The sequence below is a fragment of the Pundamilia nyererei genome, unplaced genomic scaffold (assembly GCF_000239375.1).
Source record: "Pundamilia nyererei isolate P.nyererei 1_Seehausen unplaced genomic scaffold, PunNye1.0 scaffold00102, whole genome shotgun sequence".
NCBI classification, from domain to species: Eukaryota; Metazoa; Chordata; class Actinopteri; order Cichliformes; family Cichlidae; genus Pundamilia; species Pundamilia nyererei.
Genome location: NW_005187503.1, coordinates 1,249,175 through 1,262,351, shown reverse-complemented (window position 1 = coordinate 1,262,351; position 13,177 = coordinate 1,249,175). Strand labels below are relative to the sequence as shown.

General features: G+C 42.0%; 1 protein-coding gene across 1 annotated transcript; it reads right to left on the bottom strand.

Moving 5' to 3' along the window:
• Positions 1 to 1,312: 1,312 nt before the first annotated feature.
• Positions 1,313 to 12,476, bottom strand: snx27a (sorting nexin 27a). The gene is made up of 13 exons (XM_005740668.2): positions 11,897 to 12,476; positions 8,714 to 8,939; positions 8,090 to 8,282; positions 7,784 to 7,848; positions 6,974 to 7,078; positions 6,812 to 6,890; positions 6,363 to 6,526; positions 4,816 to 4,905; positions 3,984 to 4,133; positions 3,173 to 3,301; positions 2,849 to 2,908; positions 2,626 to 2,674; positions 1,313 to 2,161 (listed from the first exon to the last, which is right to left on the bottom strand). The coding sequence occupies exons 1-13, from the start codon at positions 12,205 to 12,207 to the stop codon at positions 2,091 to 2,093; spliced, it is 1,692 nt and encodes a 563-aa protein (XP_005740725.1). The 5' UTR covers positions 12,208 to 12,476; the 3' UTR covers positions 1,313 to 2,090.
• Positions 12,477 to 13,177: the final 701 nt, after the last annotated feature.

Sequence of the window (13,177 nt, the reverse complement as noted above, 5' to 3'; positions counted from 1 at the left end):
GGGGGGGGGTGCGCGTATGTGCGCTACGCTGAAAAAGCATGTGAGCGGCAAGGAATGTTTGCTAGACAATAGGAGACGCTTCCCCATTTGTCTCCATCTGTCTGGCGTCTCTCCTGTCGTACAGATACAAAACCCCCATCTTCATTTGCTGGCTCTGACACCGGCAGCTCATCAGACGCGGCCAATCAGAGCCTAAAAGCTTATCAGCAATGTCAATGATAAACACAGAGGACACACTCTGGCACAGCACACAAACATGCCCCAAGGTAACCGACTGAGAACAAATATACGGCTAAAACCTAGGCCTAAAATGAACATTTATATGGCCGAAACCTAATTTGAACTGTTTCAACTAATTTCAACTTCAGCGTAAAGGAAAACTTGGACCCGCGCTCCAAAAATTAGTGTCAGTTTCAGGGTTTTTTTTGGCTTTTTTTCCCCACCCAATGCCAAGATAAACTAGTAGCCCTTGGTAAGATTAAACAAAACTTAAATCAATACATGTATGGAAAGAATCTGTGATTTTTCTTTCTTGTCAACATGTAAATCTGCTTTCTACATATTTCAGGTGAGAGAAGAGTAAAATCCGACTTTGACAGAGATAAAGAGAAACACAAGTAAACCTGAACTGTAAAATAATCACGAAATTATATTATATTACATTAACACATACACAACTAATACTGTATTCATTTAGGTGCAGCAGGAGGGGGACAGATGACTGCACTGCTATGTATGCTGATGGCTCACACAACCTTATGCACCATCTACTTTCTGCAGCACACGTGCACACACCCCATCTATCCTCCTGACTCTTGGTTAATGGACAAATTGCAGTGGAGTGATACTTTTGGGTGAGTTACAGAGCCAGAGGCATCAGTCTTTAGGAAAGTCTGAGAAGACTCCTCATACGTATGCTCTGCTGCTCCCTGCTGCCTGCTCAGGTAACTGCAGGCATTACAATCAAAACTCCCTGTTCGCCTTGACAATCTGTCGACAAGACAGCCCACATATAAAGGTGTGAAATTTAAAACAAACAAACAAACAAACGCTTTGGCCCGTCAACCTTTTGTTCCAGAAATTACTCCTGCACAGAGCTAAAAATGAGAACGCCTCCTCTCCTCAGCTTCTAAGCCCTGCAAAATTCACCACAACAAAACACACACTGGGGGGGCCATACTAACATTAACGGGCTGACTGCCAACAGATGTTGCTCTGTAGTCAAGGTGAAAAATGGAAATTAGTTATAGCATCTCGAATGAAATTCAGTTAGCGTTTCACTGTGTTATCTCAAGAAACCAGTTATTACAGCTCTTATATTAATCTATATTTTATCAGAAGTAAGATTGTTAAACATACAAATAATTACAAACACATTCTCTCAACATCCGTTTCATGTAGTTACATTTGTGCCGTTTATGATTTCTGATGAAACAGAGGACTCCAGAGACATAAAACACAACTTCTGTGTTAATGTCCAGCATCGGCGTAAAGGATGATTTTACTTTCGTCCTTTATCACAACCGTGAAAGAACCACCGAACTTTTTTCTGTTTCCCTCCATTATTATTTTCATCTCAGCTCAGTTCAGCAGACAAGGTCACCGCCGCGGGATCTGGATGGGTCCTGTTGGAAAAACCGAACGTCGCAACCTCAATTCTGGACTGTCAGCTCTCTCGACAAGCGGCGTTTCACTGCGGCGCTCACTTCGCGCTGTGGTGACCCTGACCAATCACACGCTGTGGTGAGAATTCTCTCATGTCTTGCCTCACATCATGGGGCAGATGCATGGAGGAAAACAACAGTTACACTATGGAGGATCTAATAAGTGACGTGAAAGTTGGCTCTTGTTTATCTTCTTTCGATGCTCTTCCTACTGTTTTCATGTGTGTGTCTACATGTGTGTGTGTCCCTGGGTTCGGCAAGTGTTAATAATCCAATTTCCCAAGTCGGTCACTTCCAGTTTGTTTTTGGGGCAGGGTTCGCCTCGAGTCTGTTACTCAGTACTGTGTTTGTCGATGGGCTCTCTCTGGGGTGGCTGTGATGATGCAAGTGGACCAGTTTTAGTTCAAGTGATGACAATTGACGGCTTTAGGAAGTTGCAATCTCTCCCCCTAGGTGGCGCCATCCCTTCTGCTGCGTCTCCAGAGGAGGCAGAAACTCTGCAACATAGATAAGACGATTCAGAATAGGAGGAAGTTTGAAGACGGTGTGAATTAATTACTGCACAGTCCCCGTGCAGCATCCTGAAGGCCTCTTATCTGAATGTCCTCAGCTTTCTCAGGCCTCAGCTGTCTGTTATCCTCCTGCCTTTGTGGTCTCTTGTCCATATTTCATTACATTTCACGTAAACTTTTACCATAATGCACAAAAATAAAAGCATGCATTAAATCTTATCCCTGCCCTTGACATTTTAACTTCTGTCATATTGGATTCCTTTGTTTTTTGCATAATTCATGCCGCCTGATGTGTGCCATCAATCAAAACATAACTCTGTACCAGATCTGAATGCAAATTTCTTTATGATTTGCCTCTGATCAAATTGGAGGCTCTAATCTTTCAGTGATGCTGTTTATCTCTTTGAATTGAGGGCAAAAAGGAGCACAAACAAACGCTTGCTGCTTACCGTTGTTGCTGCAGTTTTTGTTGTCTTTATCAGACGCTTCTTCCTCAACCTGAGAGCAAAGAAATCAATACACCAGAAATATAAGACTAATCATTTTAAAGCAAAGACTAAAGAAAGGCTCCTGGATTTAAATAGAATACAAGAACAGGCTATGTTTAGAAAACCGAAGCTGGCATAGAGTTGCATGCTTCCCAGAATGAAAGAGGAAAGGAGTGGTTCTTACCTGTTTCCTCCACTTCAGCTCACAAAAGATCCGCTCAAAGCACTCGTGCATGTAGTTGAACTGGGAGGAAAAAGTAGACGTTATTGTAATCCAGGCTTCTAATACACCACAATTAGGAGAGTCACTGTGTAAAAGTCATGTTTCTGTTTACTTTTCCTGCTTCTCATTACTAAAGATTTTATTACACGTGAAGGAAAGTGGGTTGATTAATAAATCGGGGGTTTTCCTATTTATTAAGCGTTTGTTCCCATCAAGGTGTGTCACTCTAAAAGCTGCTAACACAACAAAAAAACCAGAGAATGGCACACTTGAGTGTACACTTACATACGGAGTGAAGATCTTGACCCAGCGAGGTTTCTTTTCTCCTCTGGCATACTCAAAGCAGAAAGCCATCCCCTCCTCGTCCGTGTCCCAGCGCTGCATCTCCCCCCACTCAAAAGCTATTACCTGGTTCTGAGAGAGAAACAAGAGATGATAGAAGTTAAGCTCCATGCACAGAAATCTATACAGTGGTCCCTCGTTTATCGCGGGAGTTGCATTCTAAAAATAACCCGCAATAAGTGAAATCCGCGAAGTAGCCAACTTTGTTTTTTACAATAATTATAGATGCTTTAAGGCTGTAAAAAAACCCACTACACACTTTATACACTTTTCTCAGACAGGCATGAACATGTTCACATTTCTATCTCTTGTTTAAACACTCTCAAAGTTCAAACCTTGTAGAAAAATAAGTCCAGTATTATAGAATGAAACCAAAGGCACCTGAAGGTGACAACATTTCGTCCACAGTGTTGCGTTTGTTGGGGAGAAAACTTACAAACATACAGTACAGCACTTCAGAGTCACACTGCTAGCGATCGAAGATGTATGTAAATTTGACAAGCTGAACGCATTCTGTACTGTGCAGGAGATCCAGCACGAGATTGACTGACAATGCTCTACAGCCAATCAGGACGCAGAACACAATGCGCTGTAAAAAAAACAAACAAACAAAAAAAAAAACAAAGCATGCGAAATTGCACCAAAAAAATCTGCGAAACAGCGAGGCCGCAAAAGGTGAACCGCGTACTAGCGAGGGAGCACTGTATTGACGTTTAGCTTAAAAATATAAAACTTCATCTATTTAAATGCTCACCTCCAGCGTGCCGTCCTCAGTGCAAGCATGCAACTTGAAGTGATTGATGCTGATCGCTGTGATGACGTGGCCCTTCCTTCTGGAGTCACAAGAGCAGTGGGGGAAGACCACCTCGTTGTAGCCCTCGCATGTCCGCAATAGACTCAGGTACTACGGTATTATAGAGGAAAAGTAACAGTCAATTTTATTTTCCTCCACAGAACACACTAAGGAAAGAAGTTAACTTATGAGAAATCTCATTACTGATGTGACAATGCTGTTTTTTTTTTTATTGTTAACACATTTGAGCTGACGGTCTCAGAAGAGCTTGCAGTTTGAGCTGTGAAGACTGACTCACAATGTGGATGAACTATAACACTGCACTCACGTCCCCGTGTCTGTCATACAAACACGGCTGTAGATCCAAGTAAAGTATATGTAATTTTTCTGCTTTTTATTTCGTTTTAAGTTTAGAAAACCATGCTGAATACTTCCTAACATTTGGAGCTATTAGATTGCTTGTCGACACGTGAATGAACAAATAAATGAACCTTTTTCCTTCTAAGGCTGACATTCAAAGCCTCAGAAATGCTGCGTGAAAGCAGTAACATAGCTGCGAATGTCATCCAAATTTACACACATGCCACTTTCAGTTAATGTTCAACAAATATTCAAATACACCCAATTCCTTTATCTCTCTTTACACCACAGAGGGCAGAATTCTGAAGTGTGAAAGGCTTCTGAGACTGTCCATTTTTATTTGGTAGTGTTTTGGTGATAGCGCTGGTCAGCAGGCACAAAGTGTACTTATTCCAATCCCCTTCCTGAACAAAGACTGGTCTGTGGTACTGACCGTGGCCATCTTGCGCTGCTCTGCCAGTTTCTGCAGCTGGTAGGATTTGTCCTCTGTTTTTATGAATCCCTTCTTCACATCATCCAGTGCCTACACGAACAGGGAGAGGGGATGAGGAGACACAACATTTATCATTTAAGGTCATAAAATATAAACACATATATACATTAAGGCCATTCATCATGAAGGCATTCTCCCTTGTTTGAGAAAATTCAAACAATGACCGTAAAAATTACGTATGTGCATTTTTAGGCAGTCACAATGCATTTCTATATATTTTATTGAATGACTTTCAGCCTTCTAGCCCATAACTTTAATGCTTTGGTTCACTCTCGTCTCACAGCGTCATTTCTGGCTGCAGCAGGCAGCTGTGCACCAACTGTTCAGCCTCTCTCTCAGCTGTCTTCTGAGAGCGTGAGAATATTAGAGTTATATTTGCCAGGTACAAATAAATGAAAGTGTACTTCATAACTGTGTGTGTAAAAAACAGCTTTTCACTGATATAACAATCTTTACCAGCTTAGTGGGTGATATGTCACCATTGTGTTCCCAGCTTTGCCCCCTTGGACAAACCCCACAAAAGTCATGGAGTTATTGCAGGTTCGCACACACTGGTGTGATTCTTTTTCATCAGGCACGCTTTAATGGGTCACTGCTGAACTTTGCATGCTTATCATGCTTCAGCTAGTGACCTTTACTGGTCAGTGGACAGCCTGTAGGTGGGTACTGAAGCTAATTTTAGTGAATTTAAATGAGGAGTATTTTTCTCAAGTTCACCTCTTCTACTTGAAAAACTGTGGAGGTTTTTGTGGATGTATTTGCATGAAAACTGACCCGAGGTGGGGCTTTGACCAGCTGAGAAATTATTAACTTTGGGTGTCGACCCAGATCTGGATCCAGACATTTTAATAACATTGTAAGACAAGGCAAAAATGGACATTTCACATCGTATCTCCATAAACGCATATTTAGCTGAAAGAAGAAGAACCTGGGGATCATCTTGATGTCCTCGGGAAAAGGAAAAAAGACAGAGACTCTATTCACCCATCTTGTGAAGGGTATTTTTCAGCCTCGGAAGAAGTATGATATCTCCGAGCGCTCTTTTATTAGGGTGACATTATAGGTAAAGGTTTCTGTTATAGTCTGTGTCCAGAATTATAACAGAAAATACTCCTAAGCTAGAAATAATTCAGTCATCACAAAGTGAGAAAGCAGCTAGCAGGTGCCACAGTAGCTCACCTGGTTGAACAAGTGACCTTTATGCTAAAGGCTGCAGCAGGGATCCAGGCTCAAGTCTGGCCCTGAACATTCCCTGCATGTCAGGACCGATCCAGGGATCTTTTGCTCGTTAGGCCAATGTGTAAACCACTACACTACGGAGCCACTGAGACCAGTATGATCAGTTTAGTGTAAATCAACAGTGTAATTGACCAACTTTCCCTCAATATGTTTAAGCATTTTCAGCTCAGAAGAATAAACTCTGAATCAAATCACTGTGTTCAGCTCCCCGAAATCCACGGCAAGAGGAATTCAATTACTGTTATTACCTGGTGAAAGCAGTAGTGCAGTGCCAGCGGATTGTCTCTGAGCAACTCCTCCTCCTGGAAGCTGAACAACCATTTGCGGAGTGCTAAGCAGGTCCCCGGGACGGCCGACGTGTAGTTCTGCACATATAGCTTGTGGGGAAACTCGTTAGGCGCCAGCTTCCGCACTGCAACAAAAACCGAGTAGAAGGAGAAGGGTGATGAACGGGGTTTGTTACTTCAAAAAAAACAACAACATACTAGTAACCTATACCAAAATACCTGCCCTTGCTGTCCATGATTACTCATATACCCAGAGGCCCAGTGATTTAAATTCAGAGGGTTTTATTTATTTTTAGTGGTCATGTCATAAACCCCCGAAACAGGATGTGCAAATTAAACAGGAGAGAATGTGAAAAAAAGGTCAGACATCTTTTCGTGTGAAGTGCAACAAACACACGTGCAGCTCTTACCAAAGGAGTGGTTGATAACTTCAAACAGAGCAAAGTAGCTCGCCATAATACTGTCCATCCCAACCTTCATCACTAATGCCTACAGAAGATCAACACAACATCAGTTAGTTGTGGGAAAAAAAACACTGATGGAAAATATTGTACAACTGGGAGTGGTCTTACCTGATACACCTGGTCTGTGGTACTGTTCTTACGGACTCTGACGGAGATGGTGGTCTTGTCTGGTAGGGCTATCCGCAGTTCTACATCTGACACACCGTTGTAGTTCTGTACAGTGAAGCCAAACAGAATGAGAACAGCTGTAGAGCTGTGTTTACCCCAGTGGATTAATGAGGCTTTGTACGTGCTTGTTTGAATATGCAAGCCTTTGTTTGTTCTAAGTTACCACTAAGTACTTGTGGATTAAAAAACACAAACAAAAAACCAACAAGCCATAGCCAAACAAGACTTACAATCTGCAAGAAGTCTTAATCCCCCAAATTGCGCTTCTTTAAATGTGGGATTACATCAGTGCATTGGTATTTGTTTTGCTGCTGCACTTCCTTAAAACACCAGCAAGGTAACCAGTTTCCAGCCTGCGTCACTGGCCAACACAGCTCTCAACTAAGCTCCCTTTAACCAGTGAAAGCTAAATGATACTAAATGATTCTCAAAATGGGCCAGAACAGTTTAAATACAGCTTAAGAGACTTGGAGTCAGATCCAATGCTGAAACCCCCCTCCATTTTTGAGTTTGAATTCCTATAATTATGGAATACAAACAATAACATCTTCGGAAATTAAATCTCTAACTAAGATAGTACATATCTGATAATATAATATAATAAACAAAAAATGGACTGTTGAGCACTGTGCCAATTCAGAAAGTTACAAGTCCTAACAGTTTGGTAGGAAAAGAAAGTTCAACCCACAATATTTCAACACCCAGAATAAAAAGTCGCATTGCTACAACAATAATGCACGAGATGCATACCTCATCTGATTCCGAGAGAAACTCCTGCATGATGTCACTCTCCCCAATCACCCGCACAGAGCACACTAGAGACGAATAGGAAGGGAAAAGAAAAATGGCGAGCAATATATTAAATCAAGGTAAATAAAATAAACAAAGGGCAGCTAAATAACACTATGAATCCAGTGTTTAGATTTACTGTGTAATTTAGAAAACTAATAACAGTGGGTGCATGGTGTATTTTCCATCCTAACTACATATTCAATATTTAAATACATTTAATTCTTCTGGGACAGAAGAGCTAGTGATCTGTCCAAATCATCTTACCTCGCTCGAGATATTCCTCCAAGCCTCTACGTCGTGCATCCAGCTGCTGTTCCGATAGGGAGAAGGGCCATTTACCAGGAAGCTTTGGGAAGTTGAAGTTGGAGAATTCCCTTTTCAGGTTCTGGTGCAGGATGGCAAACTCACGATAGCGTTTTGAACACAGCTGCCTCCCTGACATATACACATTGTATACCTAGATGCATTAAAAAAAACAAAATATGAAGCAACTTTAGAGAAGACCGAGAGAAGGAAATGATTGCATCAGAGGGTTAAAAGTTTTCTTTCTACCACAGCATTAAAAAACATGTTTAGAGCAACCACAGGAAGCCGTTTCTTCTGTTTTGTTTTTTTCAAGAAAGAATTTAAGGTAACAGTGTTGCCTCTACAGCTGCCTCGGGAGGACGGACCACCTCCTGAGGTGAGATGGGTTGAAAGCTCTTTAAGTACTGTCTTTAGATCGAACGCTTAAGCTCAAACATGTTATTCCACTTAAAACTGAAGACGGACAGGTCCAAAAGTATTTTAAAAATCAGGCAAACACACACACTCGTGGCCGCCCTCTCCACCCTTCCAGAGAAGCCCAGTCCCAGGCGGAAACATGTCAACTGTCAAATCAGCACTTACCACAAACCTCTCGGAGTGCTGTTCTACGTGCTTGTATGTGGGAATAGAAATGGGCACGGCCTGCTTGTCACTGTAGTCGTAGTTGGGCTGGACTTCCTCTCCTCCTTCCAAACCGTCAGCCTCCTGAGGTGGAACAGACAGCACAGCCAGAACCAGCTCCTTCTCCCCAGCACGGATCAGGTCCACCACCTGCTTATGAGTTGCACCTTCCACGTTCACGCCATTACTAGAAAAAAGAGAGAAAGAGGGCAGGAGAAACATGAGGCAAAGGGGAGGAACAAGCAGCTCTGACTTGTTCTCACACATTCAGACTATATTTGAATTGGAAGTTCATTCAACTCTCTACAAAAAAGGGAATGACGGATACAATTCAAAGCATTTAAAAATACCTCTGGAGAGATATTAAACTCTCTCCAGATTCCAATTCTATACATTAAATCAATGCATCTTCCAAAAGAAAAAAAAAGGATCTGTCACTATTATAAGCAGTTAAATTTAAAGCTAGACTGGTACAAAACAAACTTTAAAAAAAGCTTTGACCGAAGGGATTTGGAATGTGAGAAACGACCACACTGATAGATAAACTGCACTTGGTGCGGGCTGGTTATGTCGCAGCTGATAACTGATGCACTTAATGCAGTCACTACTGCTACAGATCAATGCAGCTGGGATTACAGTAACACAGTATAATCTATACATCATTCGAATAAAACTGGTACTCTTTTAGCTGCTAATGTACACACTGTCCTAACATACTGTCTGGTAATATTAGCCCATTGTTCCCCATTTACTAACACAAGGCTGTGAGGCTTAAGCAATTAGGTTGGCTCCCATGTCCTTTTTCTCCTGGTGCCTTTTTGACTTCGCTGAGAGCAGATGGCACAAGCATCAGGTGTCTTTGCTAATCTTCCAATGAGAAACTGTGGGACAGACACTGAAAAGGAGGGGGCGAGGAAAAGTGTAGGCGTAGGCCTGCCCATTGATTGCCATGTTAGACGTAGCATTTATCTGTGTAGTGTCACTGACTTAAAATAGGAAGTTAAACATACAGAAAAAGAAGGGGTGGACATAATAGTTAACAGAAGAAGATTTGGAGTGGGGTGGGGAGTGGGGTGATGGGGGGGGAGTGGGGTGATGGGGGGAGCTAATCTGAGTTGTTTGAGTGAAAAGCCAAATTAAGGGTGGGACAGAACGAAAAGGGTGAAACCGTCGTCATGACTACAATGTAAATTTGGCTAAGGCAGAAATAAAACAGTATTAATACTTTTAATTGCTTAGTGAAACTGTTTGATGAAATATTACTCAGAGCTTAAAATAATACTAACAATAATAAAGAAATAATAATATAAAATAATTATATGCGAGCAGATATGCGTGTCTTGCAGGCTTTTACTGTTATTAATTATATTTTTTATCAGCCATTCCACTTGTTACTCTTTACTGTAAAATAAAGTCGCTGGTCAAAACTGATAAAAGCTCACTGATTAACAGTCAATTGATCCCCTAATTTGGCAGCTGGGAGGCACAGTGGTTTACACTCTGAGTACAGAGTCATGGGTTTAAACCCGTGGGGAGTTTTCATGTTCTGCCCATGATTCTGTGGGTTTTTCCCCAGCTGCTCTGGTTTCTCCCTCCTCAGAAAACCGTACCAGGTTAACGGTGCTTATGTGGGCCCAGGATGCTCTCGCAAAAGAGGTTGTCGATCACTAGTTTCACTTCCTGGTTATATAATGTTTTACAAGTTGAACTTTACTGAACACAGCATTATCTTCTAAAAACACACACAAGGGCGAAGCAAGGTCATTTTTATTTGTTTCCCCTTTTTCTTGTCTTTTAAGGAAATCATGAAAAAAAACAAACAACTATGCTCACTCAGGCAGTAGTGATACACTCAGACAAGAAACACCACCTGAGCTGCTTACTGTAAATAAAGTACATTGCTGGCTTTCTTTGTTTGCTAAGTAAAATGCTGACAACTAACATATTTAACCGGCTGAAGTCCAGTTATGAGGCTTTTTTTTTTTTGCTAAATGGTCAAACGGGTTAACAGGTCACATGATAAGTATTGCCGCTATCATATGACAGCAGAAAGAACTAATGAGTAAAAAAAAACAAAAAAAACAACGGAAAACAACATGCTGATGCCTCAGCAAATGGAAGTGAGAGCAGTGTTCCTTCTTTACCGTTTCTGTTCTTCCTTTTTCTAAGTCAGCTTTATTGCTCCACTGTCAAGTGACATCAACACTACTCACACTAACTAAACATTGATTTTAAACGTAAGCAAAAAAGTTTGTAAGAACTGCTCTATTACCATTAACACTTCAGGTTTTACTGAAGGCCAGGGCTTTACATTCCTGCTTGTAGATTTGTTCACTTGGCTGACATTATTACAGGTTCTGTGTATGGACACATTTCCTGTTACATTTAAATGCCAGCTATGACTCAAAGGGAAGCAGTGTTTCACCGAACGCTGATAAATGGAAAGAGACTTGAAAGCAGACTTGACGAATGCTGGCACGATAGATAACATAAAAGCACTTCTAAAACGATCTCTTCACGTATATCAAACCCACTCAAGGTTACATATAGCGATAGAACAAAAGCAAACCCTAAAAATCAATAGAAAGCACCTCAAACTTCCCATGTAAACAGCACGGCTGGTGCGAATGCTAGCTAGTGAAAGCAAATAAGACCACACACTCCTGTCATATGATGCTGAATTTGAGTGACAACACTGCCATCCTCTGTCATTTCACAGGCTAAGAACACATATCAACACTATTATGCATATGACAACGCAGTGGAAAGTGGACTGTCGTCTAAATGTCGTCCTACATCTCCCGCTGGAGCTGACACTGAGCAAGGAGCTAGCCAAACACATTAGCTACTTGGCTCGCTAGCGAGCTACAGCTAATCAACATGCACAGGCTGTTGTCCAACTTATGTAAGCTGGTTAGCTTTCTAGTTATCTCACCGGAGCTACAGCCTTAAATATTTACTCAGGTCAAAACGCTCCAAAGCTGAATAATTAATAAACTAGTGAGTTACTTTAATGGCAACAAGAAGCAAACCTCGAAGACGGAATAACACATGCTTGAAACTGGATCCACACAGGCTAAACTGGGTAGCTAGCTCCAATTGCTAACTCCGCGTCCTAACTGGAAGGGACAGAAGCTGACTTACACCTCCAGGATCCTGTCACCCTTCACTATCCCGGCTCGGTCCGCAGCACCTCCGGGTAAAACAGCGCTGACATGCTGAAGAGGGGCGTACAGCTCCCCGTTGATGCTCCGAAGCTGTCCTCCTTCGCTCACTTGACCGCGGACATTAAACCCGTAGCCGGACTCCGACTTGACGATCCTGACCATCCGCGGTCCCGATGTGACCATTGCTGCGCCGTGGCCCGCGGTGCCAGCCGACGAACCGACAACCGGACCGTTACGGGATGCCGAAGGGAGAACGGGCCGAGTTTCATCGCCTCCTACATCCGCCATCTTATTCACAGGCACTACCCCTCTCCAAATCGGCGTCTTCCAGCAAATTCAAAACAACACTCGGGCTCCGATCCTCTCTGTGAGGTTAGCTCCACAGACCGACTCTAGTGGTGATAACCCGCCCCCTGGCAGCGTCACGGGACACGGCCATGCAACGTGACCTGCCGGAGGCGTCACCGAAAGTGTGTTGTTTACTCTCGTTTCCATTCAACGCATCGAATGAAACAATGTCGTTGTTGATTAAAACGCATTCTTAATCCCTTTATTTTCTACTAAACCCTTTCTGTTTTATCTTAACAGACAAAGAGTGCCAGTGATTGCATTTAAATGATGCTGCAAACTTTGCAAACGGCAGGAGTTAAAGGATGAGAGGCACTGGACCCAACCACTATTTAGAAATATAAATGTATTTTTTTCCCACAATTTTAGTTATGATTCTACAGAGGAATCCAGAAATAAAGACATTATAATTATAAATACGTACAGCATTTTATCAGACATGTACACATATAGTGCTGTAAAAATATTTAGCTTTTTTCTGATTTCTTCTATTATTTTAATATTACAGATAACCTCGAGTAGACACAAAATGCAAGTTTTAAATAATTATTTCATTTATTACCAGAAAAAATAAACACACCTACCTTACCCTGCACTCACCCCCTAAACCTAATAACTGGTTTTGCCACCCTTGGTAGCAAGAACTGCTACCATTGGATTGGAGTCCAATCTGTCCACTCTTCTTTGCAGAAATGTTTTTATTCATCCACATTGGAGGGTTTGTGAGCTTGAACGACCCGTTTAAAGCCATGCCAAAGTATGGTCAGATGGTTTTAAGTTGAGACTTTGACCACTCCAAAATCTCAATTTTGTCCTTTTTGAGCCATTCAGAGCTGAACTTGTTGGTGTGTTTTATGCTTGTCCTGCTGCAAAACCCAGCTGCACTTCAGAGCATGATCTGATGGCTGGA

What these genes read in the sequence shown, in the direction of transcription:
- snx27a (XM_005740668.2), bottom strand. Translation starts at nt 12,207, where the DNA reads ATGGCGGATGTAGGAGGCGATGAAACTCGGCCCGTTCTCCCTTCGGCA. An exon ending in CCACAGACCAGGTGTATCAG is followed by an intron (nt 6,891 to 6,973) that starts GTAAGACCACTC and finishes GATCTTCTGTAG; the next exon opens with GCATTAGTGATGAAGGTTGG. An exon ending in CTGAGGACGGCACGCTGGAG is followed by an intron (nt 3,302 to 3,983) that starts GTGAGCATTTAA and finishes TTTCTCTCTCAG; the next exon opens with AACCAGGTAATAGCTTTTGA.